This window comes from Eulemur rufifrons, chromosome 6, assembly GCF_041146395.1.
Source record: "Eulemur rufifrons isolate Redbay chromosome 6, OSU_ERuf_1, whole genome shotgun sequence".
NCBI classification, from domain to species: domain Eukaryota; kingdom Metazoa; phylum Chordata; class Mammalia; order Primates; family Lemuridae; genus Eulemur; species Eulemur rufifrons.
Genome location: NC_090988.1, coordinates 53,393,450 through 53,418,191, shown reverse-complemented (window position 1 = coordinate 53,418,191; position 24,742 = coordinate 53,393,450). Strand labels below are relative to the sequence as shown.

The following is a 24,742-nucleotide window of genomic DNA, read 5'->3' as shown; positions in this document are numbered from 1 at the left end:
AGAGTTGAAAGGGATAAGTAAAGAGGCTTTATTGGAGTGCTCCTGGATGGGGGTAACGAGTCCCCGAGAGAGGGACCCGGGCGAGCCTCACAGTCCCACGAGTGGAACTAGAGAAGCCACACCACCCAGAAGTCTGAGTGGGTTTATATACGTTTTTAGGAATGGGGATGGGAGCTTCTTTGGCCAGGAGATGTCAGCGCGAGGAGTGAGGAATTTCTTTGTTTCAGCTTTAGGGTGGGTATTCAGGAATAGGAGGGGCTTCTTTTTCATTAGGGAAGGGAGGGGTGCCTGCTACCAGCCTTACAATAGCAAAACACTTTTTTCTGTCAAAGGATTTATGTGCCACAATTACAAGAGAAATGGAAAAGTTACTTGCTGGCTTATTGGTCTCCATAAGTTTTAGTTGATTAAATAAACAGACAAAATTTCTCACAGCCAGGACTGCCAGGGCTGGGATCCTGATGTACTCTGATACCTCTGTTGTGGAAATCGCAAGGGTTTCAGCCTAGCTCTAGTTCCTCATGGCACAAAGATCCAATTATTGAGACAACGAGGATTGCCAAGGAAGAAAGGAATTATTTTAGTATGACAGAGTCTTGCCATGAGAACTAGGAAATCTGCCTCAAATCGGTCTCTCTGACTAATGCAGATCATGGGCCCTTAAAGGAGGGGCCAAGCGCCCTGGGGAAGGTCGTGGTGTAACTAACAAGGGGCTACTGTGCCTTGGGGACAGGTTGTGGCTGGTGGCGAATCTTGCAGTCAGGAAGTCTGCCCAGGGGCCTTCAGAGTCTCAGCTCCTTTGTCTTGTAGAAAATCCACCATTTCTGGGAAAGAACTCAAAAGGTCAAGTAGTTAGTTAAGGGATAGGATTATAAAAAAAAATAGGGGTCATTGAAATTTGTTTATGGGGTGGATTATACATCTCTGCATAATCCATGCTCTCTTCCCGTCTATACAGCTCTAGATATTAAAAACAATCCAGGCCTATTAATCACAGCACATTAGGAGCTGGATCACTTGAGCTGAGGAGTTTGAGACTGTAGTGAGCTATGATTGTGCCACTGCACTCCCGCCTGAGCGACAGAGACAGAGACAGACATGTCTCACAAAAAACCAAAACTAAACTAAAAAAACCCCAACCCAACCATGGTCATCATGGCTTCGGGGGTCTATAAATGATCGGGAATTATATGCAGAATGTTGTGACATGTGTGGGCATGTTTTTTCCCCTGAGGAGAATCTACACCTATTATTAGCCTCTCAAAGAGGGTTGTAGGCCAACGTCTTAGAGACACACGCCTGGTCCAGCGCGTTTAGATTCGGCAGCCATGTTTGTGGTTTTAGTTTGCCCAGTGTCCTTTCCCCTTTTTCTTGCCATAGAACCCCCTCTTTGGGAGGGTGTGGGAGAGTCTTCCCTGAATTTCACACAGCTGCAGGAGAACCTTCCTTTTCCATTTGGTTGCTAAATTTGGAGAATGACATCTAGGAGATGTTTGCATCATTCCCCCTACCCCAACCCTCTATGAAGGACGCCCAACTGACCATCAGGAGGGGTGCAAGGAGAGCGGGGGAGAGGCTGGGAGAGGGGCCAGCTCCAGTTTCGCCTGTCTGCCTTCCCTTTTTCCTTCCTTTCTGCCTTCCTTCTCTCTTTTCTTTTCTCCCTTCCCCTATCACCTCTCCTTCACCTCCCATATCACCCTTCCCCTTCCTTTCATCCTTCTGAAAAATTTAGCCAGGAGATGGTAGGGGTGGGGCGTTCTAGGGACCAGATAGAAAGGGAGTTAAAGGCACAGGGATGAAAAACAGCGTGGTTTGGGAAAGCTGGTTCCTGGGGCTGCTAAGTGGGGATGAGCTCAGTGGCTAATAGGATCTGCCATGGCGGATTCCCCCGCAAGGCACGCAGCGCACGAAGGGCCCCAGCGCCTGGATGGCTCGAGGTCAGGATTACAGAGACGTAGGAGCCAGAAAGGGTGGCTTAAGGAGCCAGGCTGCGCAGCCAGGACTAAGGTGATGGGCGAGGTCCTGCCAGGCCCCAGAAGGAAGACTTAGCTCCGCCCCCGCCTGAGGGAGGAGGACTGACCCCGCCCCCTCCTCCCCGCAGACCCTCCCCCGCAAAGCCCCTGGAATCTTCGCGAGGCTAGGCCAAAACCATCTCCTAATCTGGATGATTAGTCCAGTGAACTGAGGGGCAGGGCCAGAGATCAGTCGGGAAGGCTGGGGAGGGGACGGGAGAAAGAGGCAGACCTACCCCGGGTCTATGTGCTCCCTTCTGCCTCCCCCTTCAGGCTCCCACTTGGTAGCACCTTCCTGATCCCCTTAACTCTAAGGCGCTCAGGGAAATGCCCCCCTGCAGGAGCTTTCTTTGAAATGCTGCTCTGGCCGCCCAGGAACCATGAGCCCTGCAGCCCCGGTAAGGAACGGTTCTCTGGGACAGGAGGAAGGGCCCAGGACAGGGGGGACGCCCTTCCCAAATAGGGGATGGGACTAGATGCCTTTTAGGCCCTGATAGCCCCTGTTCTCTGAATGACATCCCCTGTCTGGTCCTAAGTGGGGGGTTGTAAGGGTGACCTATTCCAGGAAATGATCCTGCAGGGGCAGACGGAGGTGACAGGTACAGAAACGGTCTTCCTCAGTCTTCCTTCTCCAGTTGGGCCCCCTCCAATCCATTTTCGAGAGGGACTTTTCCAACCCCCAAATCACACCACCTAACTCCTCATCTTGAAATCCCCACCCCCAAGCTCCTGTCACTAAGTCATAATGTCCAAGCTCTTAGGCTGTCATGCAAGCCTCTGTGCTATTTCCTTGCAAACCCTGCAGCTCTATGTGCCAAACACAATGAAATGCTGGGCACTCTTGAACATCCTGACAATGCTCATGGGGCCCTTAGGCTCGCCCTGGGAAGCTGCCTCCAAGACCTCCAAGACCCCTTTCAGCCTCCCCTGGGAAGGGAAGCCTTTCCGAACTTCCTGGCAAAATCAGACTCAGACTCTTTCCCCTTGTGAAATCACATGCTGTACTCAAATTGCGTGTTTACATTTGGTCTCCCCGGGCAGAGTGGAAGCTGAGGACGGAAGGGGGAAGGGAAGTGTCTGATACTGCCCCGGAGCCCAGGGCAGGACCTGGCACGAACTGAGCATTGAAAAAGCATGCAAAACTAGGAGCCCGGCTTCTCCCTGCAACTTTACTTTTTTTTCCTAGAAAATGAGTTCCAGATTCTTAAGAAAAAGTATTTCATGACAAATGAATGAATGAATGTCTTAATAGAAAAATAAAATCGCAGGTGAGGCTGCTTCTGTCCAGCTCTGGGACTGCAGACTACAAGTCCCAGCATGCCGCCGGGAAGCATCGCTCCGCGCCACGCCCCCTCCCTGGGGGAGGGGCGGGTCAGGGGGGCGGGTCCCAGGGACAGCCAGGCCCTGGGCGCAGCCTGAGGAGTGAACTGCCCCAGGTTCTCTGGGGCGCACAAAGCGCAGGCGCAGCGGGTTAGGTGGCAGCAGGATCGAGTAGCAGCCGCTTTGGCAGCAAGCATCCGCAACAGGTGTAGACAAGGTGGGTCCATCAAGGGGGCTGGCAAGGGAGTTTGCACCTGGCTCTCTTGTCTGACCTATGTCAGGGGCTTGGAGAGGGGAGGGAGCAACAGGAGAGAGACAAGGCCAGGCCTTCCAGCCCAGGTGTGCCAGCCCTTGTTACGCAGCCACAGGTGTGAGCAGGTGGGGGAGGGGCAGAGGTACCTGCTCCCAAATAAGTCGCCCTCGGGAACAGAGGGCACCTGGATCCCAATCCAAGCTCCATGGCATACATGGATGAGTCATTTTCTGTTCCTCAGTCTGTCCATCTGTAAAATAGGAGCAAAGATTTCCTTCTTTTCAGGGTTACAGTGAGGACAAGGTGAGGTAGAATGTGCAGTGGCTCTCAAACTTTGCTGTAGGTTGGAATCACCTGGGCATCTTTAAAGATGATCAGTGCTTGCCTCCTGCTCCCAGACATTCTGATTTAATCATTATGGGGTATGACCTGGGCGGCAGGAGTTCTCAAAGCTTCTGCTGATTTAACAGTTTGAAGCCAGGACCATTATAAGGTGTCAGTTTTGGCTTATCGCTTACTAGCCAGGGGGACCTGTGCAAGTGACCAGACCTGTCCAGGCACCAGTTTCCTCATCTGTAAAATAGGAATAACAAGGATTATTGGGAGGCTTGAATGAGGTAATGGATGAAGGCACTGAGAGGTGTACCTGGGCGCATAGCTGTTGTTAAACTGTTATGCACTTTGTAAACAGCTCTGGTGGGTTCCAAGTGTGAGGGAGGGTTTTCTTATCATGAAACTCCTTCTTTCATTGCCACGATTCTAATATTCTGTGCTTCCAGCATTTCAAAATTCCAGAGTTTCTAATATTTTAAAAGTTCCTCACTCCAGCCTTTACCTCCCTCACAGATGCACTTTTACAGACCTAGAAACTGAGGCCAAGCCAGAGGGGCAGGGAGAAGGGACTTGGCTGAGGATTTACGGCCCTGGAGACTGGAATCCGGGCTCTTGGTCCCCACCCCCACCCCATGCCAACTGGTGGCTGTCCTGCTGACCCCGAGGACAGAGCTCCCATTCTCTGCCTGAGCAGAGAATGGGGAGGAGACTGAGGCGGCCTGGACCTTGTTTGTTTACTAACACTCCCTTAAAGGTTTCCTCGGTGGCTCCCCCAGGGAGCACAGGGCTGGGGGCTTCTCTCCAGGGAGCTGCCTTGGAGCTGCTGATGAGGCCTGTGTGTCCTGTGGCTCCTCTGACAGGTCCCGCCTGACTCCGCCCTGGAAAGTCCTTTTGAAGAAATGGCCCTGGTGAGGGGCGGCTGGCTATGGAGACAGAGTGAGTGATCCTGGGCAGAGCCTTCCTCTGTCCTGTGCCTTGTCCCGGGGCAGGTGCGAGAGAAATGGCATCGGCTTCTGGGGCCTGCCACGGTGAACCCCGTCTCTTCTCCCAAGAACCCGGGACGTTTTTATCCTTCCCTCTGTCCATGCTCTTCCCCCTGCCTGAATGTCTTTCCCACTCCTGACTGCTTGGTAAACTCCTACTGATTCTTCAAGACCCAGCTCGGACGTACGTCCCTTTCTGAGGAGCCTTCTCTGACTTCCTCCAACCCCCACCTCTGCCCCTGCTGTAGCCCCAAAGCTGGGTTAGAGACTCCCTTCTCAGTTCCAACACACCTTACCGCCATCTCCTCATACTAGAACTGTCCTTTCCTGGGGGTCTCCCCACTCCTCTACCCCATTCTGGCCCCAGATTGGGAGCTCCTCAAGGGTGGGAACTGGCGTGACCCTGTGTGTGTCCACAGCCCCCTAGCCCAGGGCTTGACACAGAATGAAATGAAAGTTGCCCCTGTGCTTTGGACTCTCTGAAGCACTAAGAGGCTCTCTTACGTCTACGCCCTTTTGTGTTAAGATTTCTAGTTGCAAAATGTCTGAAGCTGGGTCTTCCAGACCCACCTTTGACCAGAGTCATGATCTGAAGAAGAGCTGTCCTGGGGACCCTGGGATGAGGAGCTCCCAGGCCCCCTGCTTCCTGTCCCCTCTTAGTGCACTCGTCTGGCTGAGGGCCAGGACCGGGGTAGGGAGCTGCAGGCACTACACAAATAACTGTCACACGAGTCAGAGATAAGATGGAGGCTAACGGTAGGGAGAGGTCTTTGCCCCTGAAGAGACCTGGGGCTTGGCCTGGGAAGCTCCCAAGCAACAGGTTCAGTTACTCATCCACCATTCAGCACATTTATTGAGCTCCACTGTGTGTCGGGCCCAGTGGGAGGTAGGGGGTGATCGAGACAGAAAAAGGCCCCACACTCATTTCAAGGGGTGGAGAGACAAGAAGAAGTGGTTATAACACGGGGGCTGGGGCTGAGGGGGCTCTGGGAGCTGGTCTGGGGCTCCTATTCCAGCAAGTTCTGGGATCAGCCCACCTGTGGGTCTGGAATATTGCACAGGCTCCATCCTCCGCCGCTGGAAGCGGAACTGGTTCGCCCTGTGGATGGACGGGACCCTGGGCTACTATCACGATGAGACAGCACAGGACGAGGAGGACCGTGTGCTCATCCACTTCAACGTCCGCGACATAAAGATCGGCCAAGAGTGCCACGGTGAGCAGAGCCCCTTCCTCTGTGGCACTGTGACTGTAGGCAGGCCCTCCCACTGTGTCTGAGAACATCTGCAGCTGGAAGGCTTTGCAGCTTACAGGCGTTGCTTCTGAGCCTCTGTCAACTGCAGTTCAGCTGGGTGTGGATTAAGAAATTGGTCCCAGGTGTGGTGGTTCACGCCTGCAATCCTAGCACTCTGGGAGGATCACTGGAGCTTAGGAGTTCGAGACCAGCCTGAACAAGAGAGAGACCCCCCCCCACCCCCACTTAAAAATAGAAAAAATTAGCTGGGCGTGGTGGCACATGCCTATAGGCCCAGCTACTTGGGAGGCTGAGGCAGAAGGATCGCTTCAGCCAAGAGTTTGAGGTTGCTGTGAGCTAGGCTGATGCCACGGCACTCTAGCTGGAGGGACAGAGTAAGACTCTGTCTCAAAAAAAAAAGAAAGAAAGAAAGAAAAAAGAAATCGGTCCTTTACTGAGTTTCTACTCTGCGCTGTGTCTCAGAGGTGAGTCAGACCCAGTTGCTGCCCACTAGATGCTGGGTACTGGATAAAGATGAAATGAAATAAGGAGGCTCAGAGAAGTTAAATGAGTGGCCCAGAGTCGCACAGCAAATCTCCAAATTCCTTGACCAAGGCTCAGACCACAATTATAACAGGGTAACCAGGAGATGTACCTAGAGAAGCCAGCAGCGCGGCAAGGTTGAAAGGGTTTGAAGAGTAGAGTAGGATCCCAAAGGAAGTGTGTGGGATCAGAGGAACTTGGCAACGGCCCGCAAACAGGAGCCAGAGAAGTCGGTTCCTGTTCTTGCTCCTGGTTTGCTGGGGGACCTGGGGCCTGTGCCTGTGGAGACCCATGTGTGTGTGTCTGCTTCTAGATGTGCAGCCCCCAGAGGGCCGGAGCCGAGATGGCCTGCTGACCGTGAACCTACGGGAAGGTTCCCGCCTGCACCTATGTGCAGAGACCCGGGATGATGCTGTGTGAGTCACTCCCAGGAGCAGATGGGTACAATCTTGGGGAGCGCGACTAGATACCCCCTCTTCATCGGGCGTTCTGGTTCTCTGACAGTAGGAAGAGGGCACTGAGACCAGTCAGCAAGGGTGTCTCACTGGAGGCTGGGCAGAGTGGATGTGAGTGGTATGGGACACAGTAAATTCCTTACATGGCCTGTGACAAACCCAGGATTGTTGAGGGAGTGCTGTGTACTCCTACCTCAGGTGTGTGGCCCCTGGTCATTCAGAATCAGATATTTAGCACCCCTGAGGTATGCCCTGGGGTGCAGACAAGCCCAGTGGCATCCTTAAAGGACCCTCCTCCCATCCCTTCTGAGGAGATGCCTTGCCTTGGTGCGGGGCACTCTGATCTGAGGGTTAGACCCAGATCTGCCTACAGAGGCAGCCGGCTGTGCCCCAGGCAGGGGTGCCCCAAAGTCAGATGGACGTCAGCTCGCCAGCCTGGGTGTGTCCTCCTCAAGCACTGGCTGATCGCTCACATTCCGTCCCTTCCTACCCTCTGGCTGAGGGACGCTTGGCCTTTGCGCTGGAGGAGAGCGTGATGGGTGTGTGGGAGTGGGGGAAGCTGAGGCTGGGCAGGCAGCACAGAGCTGCCTTGTCCAACCCCCCCTCCCACCCCGCCCGCCAGGTGCCATGGCAACCAACAAAGGCCCAATTGTCTGTGTCTACTGGGCCTTCCTGGGCTCTGGGGTCAGAGCTCTGGGGAACTGTATTTATATTTGGGATGTGAAGGTGGGTTGCAGCTAGAGCACCCGCCCAGGCGTGTCAAAACCTGAAGGCCCCTAAGAGACCACCCAAGAGTTGGGCATGATGGCTCGTGCCTGTAGCGCACCTGTGGTCCTAGCTACTTGCAGGGCAGAGGTGGGTGGATCGCTGGAGCCCGGGAGTTTGAGGCTGCAGTGAGCTAGGATTTTGCCACTCTAGCCTGGGTGACAGAGTGAGACCCCATCTCTAAAAAAAGAAAAGAGAGTCCACCTAAGCCCAGCTCTCCACCACATAGATGGAGAAATTGGAACTTGTAGAGGGGAAGAGACTATGGACTAAGAATGAATTAGCCTAACTTAGGGCTCCATCCACGTGACTGGGGCAGGGGAGGGGTCACTTCTGTCTACCCGAGGGAGTTCCGAGGCTCCCCCTTCACAAGAGGCTGGGGCTTGAGGATGGGTTGGGGAGGAAAGTCCAAAATATGGGGACCCAATCCCCCTTCCCCCAAACTCCCTCCTCATGTCTGTGGGATTTGCTTTGTAGAGCGTGGAAGACGGCACTGCTGGAGGCAAACTCCACCCCGGTGAGTCCCCCATTCTCTCCCCTCTCCTCCCCACCCCCCATGCCATGGAATCATGGGCAACTCAGACTCGGTCTCCACCTGCCAGGAGTTCTCACTCTAGTGTGGACAGGTTTGTGCAGACTCAGATGCCCTCAGTCCCAAGTGGAAAAGGACAGAGGACAGCCAATTGGTGCTCAGATGGGGGAGAGAAAAAAGCCTCCATGAAGACTTGGAGGGGTGGCAAATGAGCTGGGGAAAAGGAACTGTCTTTCATTAAGCAGCTATTATGTGCCAGGCATGGTGCAGGTATAATTCCAGCTACTCCTCATAACAGTTCTGTGAGGTTGGGATTATTGTTCCGTCTCTGCAGCTGATAAGACTGAGATTCATTCATCCATGTGACAGATATTTACTGAGTTCTTACCCTGTGCCAGGTGCTGTGCCAAGGGCCAGGGATCAGAGGTGAACCAAGGAGATGTGGGTCTTGCCCTCCTGGACTCAGCCTAGAGAGGAGCCAGACATGAAACAACTAATTGATTAGTAATTATTCCAATTCAATAGTGGTGACTGTACTGATGGAGACTCGCAGTGTGTAACCCTTTGGTGGCCTGATCCAGGTGGGAGTTCAGACGAGGCATAAGCTGAGACCTGAAGGATAAGCCGGAATTGGGTGGAAAGTGTGGGAGGGAGTGAAACTGGGAGGGACAGCGTTCCAGGCAGAGGGATCAGCATGTGCAAAGGCCCTGGCAGGGGTGAAGATGCTGGCAAGTTGAGGAACAGAAGGAAGGCTGGGGTGGCTGGTCCTCAGGTGAGGGGTAGTTGGGAAAGAGGGTTGGCAGGGCCAGGCCTTGTGGGCTGTGTTAAGGGTGTTGGTTTCTGCTAAGAGCACCGGGAAGCCATTGAAAAATTTTAAGCAGAGGGGTGGCATGATCAGATCAGATTTGTGCTTTTAAAAAGACAGTCTGGCTGGTAGATAGGAAATGGATTGTAGAGGGTAAGTGTGGACACCCAGAGGCCAGTGAGAAGGCTGGGACAGTGTCTAGGCGACAGGCTGGAGGGCTGGGCTAAGGCCTTGCTGGCAAAGACAGGCTGATGCGTACAGGACATATTTAGGAAGTGGGGTCACCAGCCCAGTGGAGGTGTGGACTTGAAGCCCTGCCCTGCCCAGCTTGGCTTCCACCCTCATCAGCCTGACTCCAGAGTCTGCACTTGCTGCTGCTATCTGTGGCATGGTGGAGCCCCCTCTCATCCAGAGAGAAAGTCCCTCGGGAAGCAGCAGGGGAGACTGGGATGCATTTAGCAACCCCCTCGGGCATCCACCTGGTGAGGCCCAGGTATTGTGCTGAGCGCCTGGCATCGGTTACATCATTGCATCTTCCAGCAACCCTGGCAGGGGGAAGGGGAGGGGCTGGTATTATTAGTCCCATTTTATTGATAGGGAAACTGAGGTTCAGAGAAGGGAATTGATTTGTCCAGAGTCTCCTAGTCTTAAATCGGTGGCAGAAGCTGTATTGGAACCTCAGTCGGTGAGACTTTGAGAGGAACTGATGAGCAGAGACAGGGAAGTGATGTGTGCACGTGTGTGTGTACATATGCATGCATCTGAGGGCCCGGAGTCTGGGGAGGGTGATGCATGGAGGGCATGAAACAGGAGAGATGACCTCTGGGGTCATTGGGGCCAGGTCATCAAGGGCCTTGAAGTCCAGGGTTAGGAACTGGACTTTCTTGAGGCTTGTGGGAGGCAACGAAGGGCAGTCAGCAGGGAGGGCTGCAGTCAGACTTTTGGGGGCAGACTCAGGCTTGCAGGTGGAGGGTAGATTGGAGGAGGCTGGGAGCAAGGAGGCTGGAGTGTAGTAGCCAGCCGGGTGGAGGGACCCAGGTTGGGCTACCCTGGCTCTGAGATCCAAAGTCCCCTAAGTAGGGCAAATCAATGCCACCAAGAAAGGCGGAAGGAAGGAGGTGAGGTGACCGTTCTGTGCTCTGTGGCTCTATGAAGCTGCCTTTTCCTTCTCTGCCTGTCCACCCTCCTGCCGCTCTACTGACCGTTTCTCTCTGCCTTGACCCTCTCAACCTCCTGGCCTCAAGGCAATCTTCCTGCCTGGCCTCCCAAAGTATTGGATTACAGGCGTGAGTCACCAGGCCCAGCCTGCCCCAATCCTCTCTTCCACCTCCCACTGCTCCACATACGCACAGCCCTCTGGCCCAGGGCTTACTGCAGCGGGTGTGTGTTTGTACCTGCGCCTGCCTGTCTGTGTGTGTTCGCGTCTGTGGTTGTGGGCTTCTCGCTGTCACAGTGCCTGCGTGGTACTGACCTGCGCTCCGTCCCTCCACAAGCTGCAGGTTCATACCCCACCCTGGGTGGAGGCTCCAGGAACCCCTGACACGAGCTGTACCAGGGAACACAGGGCCTGGGGGGCGCAGCCAGGGGCAAGGCTGGGCTGGTGGTGAAGGGGGCCAGGTGGGTGGGAGGACAGATTAGAGCTGCCCTGTCCTCCCCGAAGACTGGGAGCCCTGGCTGCATGAAACAGGGGAGGGTGAGTTAATTCTAGAAAGAGACTGCTCTTCCTGCTTCTCTGTGTAACTTAGGCAGTCACTACCCCTCTCTGAGGCTCCCTCCATGAGCTGAGGAGGAAGAGGACACCTCCCTGCCCCAGCCCAGCAGGCAGGGGGCTCTGGTAGGGCCTGGTAAGAGCTCTGAGTCTCTCCTGATGTAGAGGACCTCTGACACCTCCCTCCCTCCCCCTTCTTGGGTTTCTGTGGCTTAAGCAGGCCCCAGTTGGAGCCACCGTCCCTCCCAGGAGCCGCCGGGTTTGCCCCAAGGTCAGGTGTGTGACCTACTCATGGAACCCCTGTAAGGTTGAGAGGCGGATCTGGGTAAGTGCTGGCTCAGGCCTCCCAAACCAGGCCTGGTCACGTCCCTTCCCTGCTCACACACATTCCATGGCTCCCTGTCACCCATGGGACACTGACTACATCTGGCTTTCAAGGCCCTAGGGATCTGGCCAGTCTCACCTGCCACATCCCCTCTTCCCTGTCCTCCAACTGCTCTGCCGTACCCTCTGCCCCAGCCACACCGCCCTTCCGGCCTTTGCACCTGCCGATCTGCTGCCGGGACCCTTCGTTTGCTCGTTCACCTGACAAACTGGTGCTTATCCTTTAAGGCCCACCTCGAGGGCTGCTACGTCTTCAGTGAGGACTTCCCAGACCTCCAGGCATTGTCACCCCCTCCCACGGCCCAGTACTGACACTCAGTACTGTCTTCGTTCCGCCTGGTTTCAGAGTCAGTTTATTCCTGTCTAGTCTCCCATGAGACCTGGCACTTCCTCCAAGGCCAGGACCAGGTCTGCCCCTATGGAGCCTGGCACAGGGTGAGGTATACAGCAGGGGCTCAATGAGTGCTCAGTGATGGGGACAGTCTATGCCTGCGGTCCTCACCTCCTGGGCCACAGACTGGTACTGGTCCGTGGCCTGTTAGGAACCAGGCCGCACAGCAGGAGGTGAGCAGTAGGCAAGCGCTGGAAGCTTCATCTGTGTTTACAGCGGCTCCCCCTCGCTTGCCGTCCCCTCCACCTCGGTCCGTGGAAAACTGTCTTTCATGAAACAGGTCCCGGGTGCCAAAAAGGTTGGGGACCGCTGGTCTATGCTGACCCTCCTCAGGGTCTGGCACAAGTAGGCCTCAGGGAATGTTCACCGGTCTGGGGTGGGGCCTAGGAAATCTGGAGTTTTAAAAAATTGCTCCTGGTGATTCTGACGTGCAGAACCACCGAGCCTGGAAGTGCTTGGGCCACCCGGTTGCATAGACGCGGCTCGGCTGGAATCTCAGTGCCTGGGAGTGGCCAGTGGAGGAAGGACTGCTGGCGGAGGAGAAAGCTGAAGTGTCTGGGAGGTTATTGAACATGATCAGGTCACTCAATTCATCAGTGGCAGGCCTGGGACTCCCAGCCCGTCATTCTCAGGTATTCCCCACGCTAAACCAGGATACCAGTTTGTTTAAAGTGGGGATGCCTAAAATAGGATTAAAAGACTGCACAATAGCTTATCTGTTGTGACCCCCTGATTGGCCAACATTGTCCCCGTCCACAGAGGGGCTGAGCCTCTGAAGGAGAGAAACAGCAATCTAAGCCTCAGGTTCTGCCCACGTGTCTCTGGGGTGTCCCTGCCTGTTGCCAGGTGACTTATGTGAGTTTCCTTCTGGGCCTCCCAGAGCTGGAGAAACAGGTGCCCCGGAGGGACATGAGGTGGTATTTTCCATCCTGTGAAGGGCCCCACAAGGCCACTGGCTCACTGTGCAGCTGCAGGGCAGGTGGAGGCTCCGGACCTCAACTTCCCTACCAGTAGAATTGGATCTGAGTGCCTAGATCCCTCTAGCCCCTTCTGGGCATGGAGCGCAGATCCTGGCCACCCTTCCAGAAAGCCTTGTTGGATCACCCTTGCAGAGGGAGCACAGCAAGTAGAGTTAATTGAGGCAGAGGACCCACAGCATTGCTTGTCTGATCCTCCTGCATTGCTCTGGGACTTTGTTCTCCTTAACTTGAAATTGAACTTAGAGTTGGATGACCTTAGTTCCAGTCTGGCCCTGTATTTGATTCACTTGAGATAAATTCTATAAGCATTTATTAGGCCCCTGCCATGTTCCAATCAGGTCTGATTAGACCCAGTCTCTGCACTCGCAGGGTTCTCCAAGTCTGATGGGAGAGAGACACGCATAGGGACGCAATGAGAAGACGGCCTGATCAGTGCTGTGATGGAGGAAGTCCAAGGGCTGTGGGTGTCCAGATGGGACCCCAACAGAACCCAAGGTCCAGGGAGAGTGATACTTAAGTCTGAAAGACAAGTGACATAGATGAATGAGAAAAGGTGAGAAAGGCATCCCTTTCAAAGGGAAATGGCATGGAGACTTGAAATCACAAAGCGTGCTTGGAGAATTCCCCTTTACAGCCAAACTTCTTGAAAGAGATATGGTGGCATGTTGATTCCATCCTCACCTCTCAACCATTCTTTAACCCTCTACGTAGTTTGGCTTCTTCCCAACCATTCTTCTGACAGTGTTTTTTTAAGGTCACTAACAACTTCCAAGTTGCTAAAACCAATGGCTTATTTTCTTGGCATTGGCTGAGGGTGGACAGAAGAGCATGTTTAGAAGATAAAATAATGAGACCTAGTGGCTGATGTGACATGGAAGGCAAGTGTGTGAAGAGACAAGGGTGCCAACCTGCTTTGGTTTGAGTGCGTGGTGGTGGCATGTACAGAGTAAAGTATGTACAGGAAGGGGAACAGGTTTGGGGGATGGAGCAATGTTGTAATCACCTTGAGATGAGTGGAGTTTGAGACACCTGAATTTTGGAGGGAGTTGGACCATTCAGGTGTGAAGCCCGGTTAGAAGGACGGGGGCTGAGATGAAAGATCCAGAAGAGAAGGGGATTCTGCCTCCTCTCCAGATCTCCTCCCCCCATGGGTAAAATGAGGGGGTTGGATTGGGAGCTTCCATTTAAGTCAGTACATATTTATTGGTTCCTGTTATGCACTAGGCCCTGCTGGTGACACAAATGAATCAGAGTCTTTGCCCACAGGTAGCTCACATTTGGGGTTCTCCAGGCAGGAAAGGCCAAGGGAAAGGATAGCAACAAGAAGCATGAGCAAAGTCCAGAGAACTCAGGAAGAAAGAATTCTTTCTGAGACTTAGGAGGGTTTCTGGAGTGGGTAACCTTTGAAAGGTTGTTAGAAATCTAACAGGAGGGAGGGGAGGGCAGGGAGTGTGTTCTGGAGAGAATATTGACCATTCCCTGAGCCTCAGTCTCCAACTCTGTGGTAATAGGGAGATATTACCTGCCTTAAGGATTATTAGAGGCGGTAACAAACTACACTTCCTTCAGGACCTGGTACGTAGTGGATATTCAATAATAGTTACAGCCACACACAGCATAACGACATTTTGGTCAAAGACCACATATACAATGGAGACCCCATAAGATTATAATGGAGCTTAAAAATTCCTATCACCTAGTGACATTGTAGCCATCATAACATTGTGGTGCAATGCATTACCTTTTCTATGTTTAGATACACAAATACTTGCCATTGTGTTACAACTGCCTACAGTATCCAGTGCAGTAACATGCTGCACAGCTTTGTAGCCTAGGTGTGCAGTAAGTACACTCTATGATGTTTGCATGACAAAACTGCCCAACGAAGCATTTCTCAGAATGTATCCCCGTGGGTTAAGTGACACGTGACTACTGTAGTTACTTCCCACCCCTACCCTTCCTTCCTTCCTTCCCAACCCCTGTTTATTTCCTGGGCCTGGGGCTTGGCCATGTTCCTCTGTCTGTGCCTAGAAGAGTAGAGAAATCCGTTGGGTTTCTAGAGCTGCTAGCAAATATTCGACTGTCTCTGAAGGGATGTTGGGAGAATGTTTTGAGCTGGGTAGGGGGCCAGGGGAGGAGAATGGGCATCACTGGGAGATGGATATAGGGGCTGAAGTTTTAGAGGACAAGGACCATGGACCTTGGGGGGACAGCAGGGCTTTCTCCAGGAGCTTGCTCCTGCCTTGGGGAGGAGGCTCCATGGGGCCCAGGGAGGCCTGAGCAGGGCGTGGGAGGTAGCGGACCGAACCTGGGCCGGGGGTTCCTGGGCACCTGACCTGGCTGGATTCCCCAGGTGCGCGTCTACAGCCCGTACCAGGACTACTACGAGGTGGTGCCCCCCAATGCACACGAGGCCACATATGTCCGCAGCTACTATGGACCGCCCTATGCAGGTAAGTGCCGGGCAGGCCTGTCCTGCAGCTTGCCTCCGTCCAGCGCCAGGCCCCGCCCATGGTCCATCAGTCAGGATGGGGCCACACCCTCTTAGTGTTCGCTGTTTTTTTCCAGGCAGTACCCTCCGCAAGCCCCTCCCCATCCCAAGATTCAGAATAGCCCTGGAGCCAGTGTCCCTCCCCCACTCCAGAGCTGACCTCAGCTCTCCAGGCCGGCCTCTGGTCAGCCCGGCTGCTCAGCAATGCCCATTCCCGAGCCGGTAGCGACCCCTGGTGGTTAATGCGGGAACGGCCACCTCTGGCTCCAGGGTCTGGCAGTCGGGAAGGCCCATCCTCAGGCGCGTGGTGGTGCTTGGAGACCCCGGGGTTTCCTCGCCACTCCGCCCTAGTGCCATGGTTCCAGAACATCTGTAGCAGATGCAAGGCCTGGAAGCCCGCGTCAAGGTCTGTTTCCCCAACTGGGGAGGAGGAGAGTGGGCTCAGTGCCTTACAGTGGGTTGGGTTGGAGTCACATGGCAAGGGAATGAAGATCAGCCTACTCCCTCTTCTGAAGTCCCCGACCCTCATGGGCTTTCTCCGCAGGCCCTGGCGTGACACACGTGATAGTGCGAGAGGATCCCTGCTACAGCTCCGGCGCCCCGCTGGCCATGGGCATGCTCGCAGGAGCCGCCACTGGTGCGGCGCTCGGCTCGCTCATGTGGTCGCCTTGCTGGTTCTGAGCCCTGGGACTCGGAGCACTGGACCCTGCGCGTAGACTGCTAGAACGCTGTTCCTCCTGGACCCCACCCCCCACCCTCCACCCTCCACCCTCCACCCTCCACCCTCCACCCTCCACCCTCCAAGCCCTGTCCTCGCCATTAAATCCTTCCGGGCTTGGACTATCCCTCCCACTCCCTCCCTCACCCCCCACATCGGAAGAAGCTGTGATCCCAGGCACAAACATCGGTCGAAATCTTCGCATCTACTGCTAGAGACCCCAGAAATCCGATAAAGACACATACGGATAAATAGACACATACATTCCTCCAAACACACTAGGACACAGCAAACACAACGTCATTTGGTCTCTCTCTAGTTCCACAGGCGCTGGAGACACGAGTTGGGCTGTCCGCCCTATCCTTGGGGAGCTCCAGGCCTAGTGGGGAAAACTAGAGTAAACAGACACTTAACAAAACTGCAGAGTTAGTCCTTTGACAAGGACACACGGGGGCAGGGAATGAGGCAGGTAGGCTGGGGTTATGGTTACTGGCAAGTATATAAGCCGTGAATGTCATGGCGTGTCCAAGAAATTAAGGGGGAGTTCATTTCAGCTGGGTGGAGGCGGGGAGCATATCATGGTGGGCCTCCAGGCTAAGGACTTGCTGGGTAAAGGGGAGATGTGAGCTTTCTATGGAGGGAAGTTTCATGATTGCGCCTATAATGAATATATTGCCTGTTTTAATACTAACACATGCCCGTACCCAAAACATCCCCAAGTTTAGTCCCATCCTTCCTACCAGCAGCTTCCTTGGTTCCCTTGTTACCCATGACAATTGAGCTGAACCTGGGGGCCTCTGGTTGGGGGACAGGTGAGTTGTGTTTGGCACCTCCAGCCCTAGGAAGTTGCCTCCATCAGGAAATGCCTTTCTGATCCCAGGAGCTCAGCCCTCTCTTCCTAGTTGTGACTGTCACCCTCTCAGGCTTTGTCTCTTCATCTAGGGAAGGTGGCAGTGCTCCCTTCTGGGGCCTGATCTACCCTTATGCTAGCCTGGGAGGCCCCACATATGCCTGCCTTCGGGTGGCCGTGCAGTCTCCCTGTTTGGTTGTCTTCTGGTCTCTTCCCCCATTCTGTCCCAGTCACCAGTAGAAATGCTAACATCAATGCCAGCAGCCAGGGTAGCCCACTAAAGTTCCCCTATAGACGGGGGCTCCGTTGGTTCTACTGCAGAGACTAATAAAAGCGCCGTTGGCTCTAGCCCTGTCTTTGGCTTGCTTTGTTCTCCTAGGAGGCCCCATGTCCCTGGGACAGCTCCATAACCCAGCATCTACTAGTGTCTTCTCTGGTATGGTGAGAAGAGTTTGGATTCTGAGTTCAGGTGGAACTGGTGATAGTGCTAGCTGAGCGATTTGGGGCAAGTCACTTAACCTTTCTGGATCTTTCTTTCCCTACCCATAAGGTGGCACATTGAAGCTGACCATCCCTGAGAGCTCTAGAGGAGAGGCTGCATCAGGTCTCTATTGGCTGAGCTGATGAATGATCAGCCAGGCCCTGCCTGCACTTTTGAGAGTCCTGTCATACTGGGGTCTTTTCTAGTAGGTTCTCATCCTTCTAGAGCTGAATCAATGAATTGTTCTCATAGAGACCAGGTGGCCAAGGAAGGAAACACAACCATCTTGCATCACACCTCTTGAGGCTACAGTGACAGAAACCCCCTGCTCAAACTGATTTAAGCCAAAGAAAACACTGGACCACATAACTGAGAAGTCCAAGAACTGTGTGGTCCAGGGACTCAAACAGTGTCACTAAGACTTTATTTCCATCTTTATAGTCACTGGGATGGCTCATTTGGAGGCTGCAGTGGCGGTTAGTAACTGCAGACTAATGCCCTCTTGAGTTCAAGTCCAGCCAAAAGGACTTCTCCTCCTCCAACAGCGTGATAAAAGCCCTCGGCCTGATGGACATCAGCCCATATTGGGTCTTGTGGCCAATCCTGAATCAATCACAGTGGTCTGGAAAAGGATGATCTAAAACAGCTGGGTTTACAGCAGGCGTGGTGCCACATCCCAGAGGAAATTTAGGGCACTGTTGCTAGAAGTCGGCAAAAATATCAGGTGTCCACCTCAGCCATACTTCCAGAGACACAAATTTAGAGGGGAGACAAACAGTGATGACTCAGTGAGGTAAGGGAGGAACACGGTATAGTGGGAGCTCTGCAGAGGAGGTATTCTGCCAAGGGAATGGGGGAAAGGTTTGGAACAGGAAATGGAAATTTAGTCTGAGCCTTGAAGGATGAGTAGGAGTTTGCCAATCTGAGAAGGGTGGGAGAACTTTTCACACAGAACAGATGGGAGAAATGACATGAGCAAAGGCTTTAGAGGCTTGAGAACACCACGAGGGTCAGGGACCAGTCTCGTGGTACGGCAGGTTGCATGGTGAGGAGAGGTTGTGCACGGGGCCAGCCTACTGAGCACAGGGCATAGTCTGGTAGGAGGCACCAGCATAGGCAAAGGCATGGATACCAGAAAGTACCTCTTGAGAAGCCCAAGGTCTGCCAGCATTTGCTCAGAGGTCACATGCCCCATGTGTCCCAAGGCCTGTACTGTGTTCTGAGGACCTACCTATGCCTTGGAACTTCAGCCTTAACTTTTTAAAAGGTGCCCAGGACCCTCTCAGTCCTTTGGTGGCATCCCCATCCAGCCATATCATTACAGGGTGCCCTGCATGCCCCTGCAGGGACATCTCTTGAGTTTGGCTCTGGAAATGACCCTTCCTCTGGGCCTACTCTCGGGGGCTCAGTCTCAGGGCTTTTAGAGAGCCAATTCAATACTTAGGAAGAGCCCAAGCCACCCAGAGTCCTTCCTGGGAGTGCAGCTTAAACAGGGAACTGGCTGGGCAGAGCATCTGAGATCAAACGGAGCTGGAGGCATTTACATTCACTGCCCAGAGCTACCCGGCTTTTTTTTTTTTTTATCCTCACAACAACCCCATGGGCCACGTTAATATCCTTATTTTACCTACAAAGAAACAGATGCAGAGAGGGGAAGTAAATTGTCCAAGGTCATGCATGCTGTATCAGAACCTGGATTCCAATGCAGGCCACCTGACCACACCACACTGCTTCTGCACTGTAAATCCTGTGTGGCTCATTATCTGGCAGGAAGACAATTCCCAGAAAGGAGACCAGGACCATTCAAAGTGGGTCAACTGTATAGCACAAATCTCTTTTGCTTTAGCAAATCCTTTCCTCAGAGGTTTTTGTGGGCAGACAGGGCTGGAAGCTGGGTACTGGGAGATGAATGGGACTTGAGCCCTACACTCAAGGAGCTGTGTGTGTGTGTGTGTGCCAGTTTGCCTCAGATACGGGCACAGACTGTGACAACATGGTCTTATCAGGGCAATGGCAAATGGTAGCCCTGAGGCTTTCAGGGCACAGAGAAAGGAGCCCTTGACTCAGGTACAGGAGGAAGTGAGGTAGAGAAGACTGTATTAAGTCGGCTTAAAAGATAATTGCTCTTCCCACTATGGTCGGAAGAGGAAACAAGAACTAAAGCAGCATTCAGTCAATGCTGGGAGGTCACTGGGTGAGGTCAGATCTGCAGTGTGATCAGGTGGAAAGTGGTCAGACCACCAGGGCCTTGAATGCCAGGGAAGGACCTTGAACCATATACTCCCAGGCCACGGAGAGCCTCCAAAAGATTGAAAGCAAAGGAAGGACATGGTCAAACTTGGAAATTAGAAAGGTCACACTCCCCAAGAAAAACATTAATCCTCGGCTGGGCGTGGTGGCTCATGCCTGTAATCCTAGCACTCTGGAAGGCCGAGACGGGCGAATCATTTGAGCTCAGGAGTTCGAGACCAGCCTGAGCAAGAGTGAGACCCCGTCTATACTAAAAATAGAAAGAAATTATCTGGACAGCTAAAAATATATATATAAAAAAAAAAAAGTGACGGGCATGGTGGTACATGCCTGTAGTCCCAGCTACTCGGGAGGCTGAGGCAGGAGGATTGCTTGAGCCCAGGAGTTTGAGGTTGCTGTGAGCGAGGCTGACGCCACGGCACTCTAACCTGGGCAACAGAGTGAGACTCTGTCTCAAAAAAACAAAAACAAAAACAAAAAAACATTAATCCTCATGGAAAACACAGTCTAAACAGACAAAATCCTCTCTGCAAATTGGGCAGCCCAGGCACTGCCTGGTTGTTCACAGCTCCCTGGCGGCACTCCACCCCAGACCCACTCCTGAGACCACCCTGTAGACGGTGAAGGTCTATTGCACTCTGAGCATCCCGGCAGTGAGCACTTCTCCAAAACTGAGAATATGACTCAGTCTTAGAACTAGAGTCCTACACCCAGAACACCTGGCTTGAAAGGATTCTAGATGCTTTTTCCAGCCTGGAAACTGATGCCTCACCTACCTGTGCCACCCATAGGAATTGGGAGTTCACTCTTTCTCTTTCCTGCCCTTGTGGGATAGCTCAGTTTGTGGGACCTCCTTCTTCAGTTGGTGCTGAGATCTGCCTCTTGAGAACTCCTAGGAGTTGGGTCCCAGCTTTACTTCTGGGGCTCAGACCACAGTGTTCCCCAACTCTAGGACTTCCCACAGAGATATGTAGACATCTTAAGTGGCCGCCAGATGACTTCATTGTCAGAATCATATTCCAATCAGTCCATTTCCCCTAAACCTGAGGCACAGAGGTTTGACCCTTTCTAGGTTGGTCACCAGTCTTGGGGGATGGAGAAAGAGATAACAAGCTGAGACCAGGATATGCCAAGGCAGGGAAAGTGTGCAGAACATAGGAAGAGTTCCAACTACAAAGCAGATGTCAGCTTTCCCTCTTCTAAGAGAGTCACTTTCTTCTTGTATGGTATGGGAGGAAGGAGGCCTTCTCCACTGGCCAGCTGCTCTCCCCACACATCTTACTCTGCCTAGACCCACTGGTCACCATTTGAAAATCTTGGCAAGATTCTCTTCAATGGGTGCCTGTTCTCTCTACCTGGACACTGTGAAAAGGATCAATGTGGGAAGGTTTCACTTTACTGGCCCAGCTTTTCATTCTCCACGTCATCACCAGCCCCAGCATCAAAACGTGTGCATCAGAATTCCTAGAAATGGTTGGGAAACCAAAGGGAAAAGAAAGAAATGAAAAAATAACACTAAATTACTCCTCCCACAAGGGGATAGGTTTTTAGACCACTTGCAGAAGTTTCTACTTCCTCACCTCACTCCCCTGTCCTCTCTTCTGACTTTCCCCAAAGCATCTCTCTACAGTTTTGCCTTGGAGCTTTCCTCTCTCTCCGCTGAGCACAGCAAGGAGTGCAAACGGATGCTCCACATGCAGTTTGCTTCAAAATCTCTTCACTACTAGGATGCCATGATGAATTTTTTATTGTTCCAGCTGCCTGGTAGACAATTTTTAAATTATTCACATTAATTATTCACGTTAAGACAAACATGAATCCTTAGAGATAAACAGTCTAATCTGGAGGTGGCCCAGGCACCCCATCCGGCCCATACATCATTTTGTCTGGTCAGTAGCGTTTTTTTAAAGTTTTGAATTAAAATGTGATAGTGCTACACACCCACCTAAATGACTAAAATGAAAAAGATAACATGAAAAACTGGATATCTCATACATTGCAGGAATGAGTGAAAACTAGTACAACTGCTTTGGAAACTGCCCAGTAAGGCCAAACATATGCATACCAATCCATTCTACTCCTCGGATACACCCAACAGAAGTGCGAACTTCTGTTCACCAAAAAAATAGGTAAAAAAGTGTTCACAATATCACTAGAAACAAATTATAGAAAGATGGATCCACCAGTATATTCACAAAATGGAATAATATCCAACAGTGAGAATTATCCACAAGTATAAGCTAAATTATGGATGAATCACAAAAAAATAGCACAGAGGACAGGGAGGGGGATGGGAAAATAGAATTATACTACGGTAAGTTTCCTGTATCTTATGTGAAGTAAAACAATATGAAGTATATGCTGATAAGTCAAAGATGCACACTGGAATCCCTAGAGCAACTGGGAGCCAGGTTTCTCACTGGCGGAGTGTGAATTTATGACTAAGCACGGGGAGGAGGCTAGAATGACCCATGTGTAATGGATTAGAGTTGGAGACATCAGCATGAACTCAAGCCTAGCTTAATATATAGTTGTCTACACAGAGAAATATTTACAGATACGTGTATATACAAGTTAGTATACACATATTTCCTTCATCTGTCAACTGAAAGAGCCTCAAAGAAAAAACACTGCAGCAATGAACACGTAGCCCTATATCTCTTGACTTCTTTCTTTTTTTCTTTTTTTTTTTTTTTTTTTGAGACAGAGTTTCATTCTGTTACCTGGGCTAGAATGCTGTGGTGTCAGCCTAGCTCACAGCAACCTCAAACTCCTGGGCTCAAGCGATCCTCCTGCCTCAGCCTCCCGAGTAGCTAGGACTATAGGCATGTGCCACCATGCCCGGCTAATTTTTTTCTATATATATTTTTAGTTGTCCAGATAATTTCTATTTTTAGTAGAGACGGGGTCTCACTCTTGCTCAGGCTAGTCTTGAACTCCTGACCTCAAGCGATCCTTTAGCCTCGGCCTCCCAGAGTGCTAGGATTACAGGCGTGAGCCACCGCGCCCAGCCATCTCTTGGTTTCTAATACCAATTCTCCAATGAAAGAAACCAGGGATGGCCGGGCATAGTGGCTCACGCCTGTAATCTTAGCACTCTGGGAGGCCAAGGCAGGAGGATCCTTGAGCTCAGGAGTTCAAGACCAGCCTGAGTCAGTGAGTGAGACCCCATCTCTACTAAAAATAGAAAAAATTAGCCGGGCATGGTGTTGTGCACCTGTAGTCCCAGCTCCTCGGGATGCTGAGGCAGGAGGATCACTTGAGCTCAGGAGTTTCAGGCTGCTGTGAGCTAGGCTGATGCCACGGCACTCTACCAGGGCAACAGAGCAAGACTCAGTCTCAAAACAAAACAAACAAAAAAATCATAAAAGGAAAACAAAACAAACCAGAGTTTTCATATGACCCAGCAAGTCCAATCCTACGTAGGTGCCCAAGAGAAATAAAAAACGTGTCTACACAAAACTCATATGGGAATGCTCATAGCAGCATTATTTACAATAGCTAAAACGTGCGAACAATTCAAGTATCCATCAAGTGATGGATAAACAAAAATGTGGTATATCTATATAATACAAAGGCTTGAAGTACTGATGCATAACATGGATGAACCTTGAAAACATATGCTAAGTGAAAGAAGTCAGTCACAAAAGGCCATATATTGTCTGGGCATGGTAGCTCACACCTGTAATCCTAGCACTCTGGGAGGGTAAGGCTGGAGGATCACTTGAGGTCAGGAGTTTGAGACCAGTCTGAACGACAGTGAGACCCTGTCTCTACAAAAAATAAAATAATTAGCCTGGCATCATGGCGTAGTCTCAGCTGCTAAGGCAGGAGGATTGCTTGAGTCCAGGAGTTTGAGGTTGCAGTGAGCTATGATGATGCCACTGCACTCTACCCCAGGTGACAGAGCAAGATTCTGTCTCCAAAAAAAAAAGGCCATCTATTTCATGATTTCCTTAATATAAAATGTCCAGAATAGGCAAATCTATAATGACAGAAAGTAAATATTAATAGTTACTTAGGACTGGGGGTGGAGGTTGGCATGTATTGGGGGAAAACACAGGGTTTCTTTTTGGGGTGATGAAAATGTTCAAAAATTGGTTGTGGTGATTGTTGCACAACTCTGTACATATACCAAAAACCACCATTAAATTGTACACTTTTCTTTTTATTGAGACAGGGTCTTACTCTGTTGCCCAGTGGCATCAGCATAGCCCACTGCAACCTCAAACTCCTGGGCTTAAGCCATCCTCCTGCCTCAGTCTCCTGCGTCACTGGGACTATAGGTGCACGCCACTCCACCCAGATAAGTTTTCTATTTTTTTCTAGAAATGGGGTCTTGCTATGTTGTTCAGGCTGGTCTCAAACTCCTGGTCTCAAGTAATCCTCCTGCCTTGGCCTCCCAAAGTGCTAGGATTGTAGGCATAAGCCACCACACATGGCCAAATTGTACACTTTAAATGAGTGAATTGTATGCTATGTAAACTTTCTTATTAAATCTGTTAAAAAAAAATCCACACAGCTAACACATAATTGCTGATGAAATGCTATTTTCCCCTAAGACTGGGAACAAGGCACGGATATATGCTTTCATCCCTTCGCATTGTACTAGAGATCTCAACCAATACAATATGGTAAGAAAAAATAAAAAGCAAGAGATTTGGAAAGGAGGAAGTAAAATTGCTTCTATATGCTGATGACACAATTATTTATGTAAAAAATGCTAAGGAATTAACTAAAAAGTACTTAGAACTATCAAATGAGTTAAGCAAGTTCAAGTCAATATGTAGCAATCAATTGTATGTCTTTATCAGCAGTAAACAACTGGAAATTGAAATTAAAAAAAAGAACAAAACACTGGTTCTTTTAATTAGCATAAAAATGTAAAATACTTAGGAATAAATTTATAAAAGATGTGTAAGACTTGTAAGAATTATTAAACTGCTAGGAAAAACTGAAGGAAGACCTACATAAAAGGAGATATACCATGTACATGAATTGGAAGAATCAATTTTTTTTTTTTTTTTTTTGACAGTGTCTCACTTTGTTGCCTGGGCTAGAGTGCCGTGGCGTTAGCCTAGCTCACAGCAGCCTCAAACCCCTGGGCTCAAGTGATCCTCCTGCCTCAGCCTCCCGGGTAGCTGGGACTACAGGCATGCACCACCATGCCCAGCTAATTTTTTCTATTTTTAGTTGTTTGGCTAATTTCTTTCTATTTTTAGTAGAGACAAGGTCTCACTCTTGCTCAGGCTGGCC

The 24,742-nt window shown here is 51.4% G+C and overlaps 1 protein-coding gene across 3 annotated transcripts; it reads left to right on the top strand.

Annotated features, from left to right (window-relative positions):
* Positions 1 to 2,392: 2,392 nt before the first annotated feature.
* PLEKHB1 (pleckstrin homology domain containing B1) lies at positions 2,393 to 15,936 on the top strand. Of its 3 annotated transcripts, XM_069469278.1 has the most exons (8): positions 2,393 to 2,410; positions 4,779 to 4,854; positions 5,963 to 6,115; positions 6,990 to 7,092; positions 8,374 to 8,413; positions 11,162 to 11,266; positions 15,050 to 15,149; positions 15,732 to 15,936. In XM_069469278.1, the coding sequence occupies exons 1-8, from the start codon at positions 2,393 to 2,395 to the stop codon at positions 15,866 to 15,868; spliced, it is 732 nt and encodes a 243-aa protein (XP_069325379.1). In that variant the 3' UTR covers positions 15,869 to 15,936. The 3 variants fall into 3 exon arrangements, with proteins under 3 accessions (XP_069325379.1, XP_069325380.1, XP_069325381.1); XM_069469279.1 differs by lacking the exon at positions 11,162 to 11,266; XM_069469280.1 differs by lacking the exons at positions 2,393 to 2,410; positions 11,162 to 11,266.
* Positions 15,937 to 24,742: the final 8,806 nt, after the last annotated feature.

Coding starts and splice junctions, on each gene's coding strand:
- PLEKHB1 (XM_069469278.1), top strand. Junction 7,093..8,373: donor GAGACCCGGGATGATGCTGT/GTGAGTCACTCC, acceptor TTTGCTTTGTAG/AGCGTGGAAGACGGCACTGC. Junction 8,414..11,161: donor TGGAGGCAAACTCCACCCCG/GTGAGTCCCCCA, acceptor TGGCTTAAGCAG/GCCCCAGTTGGAGCCACCGT.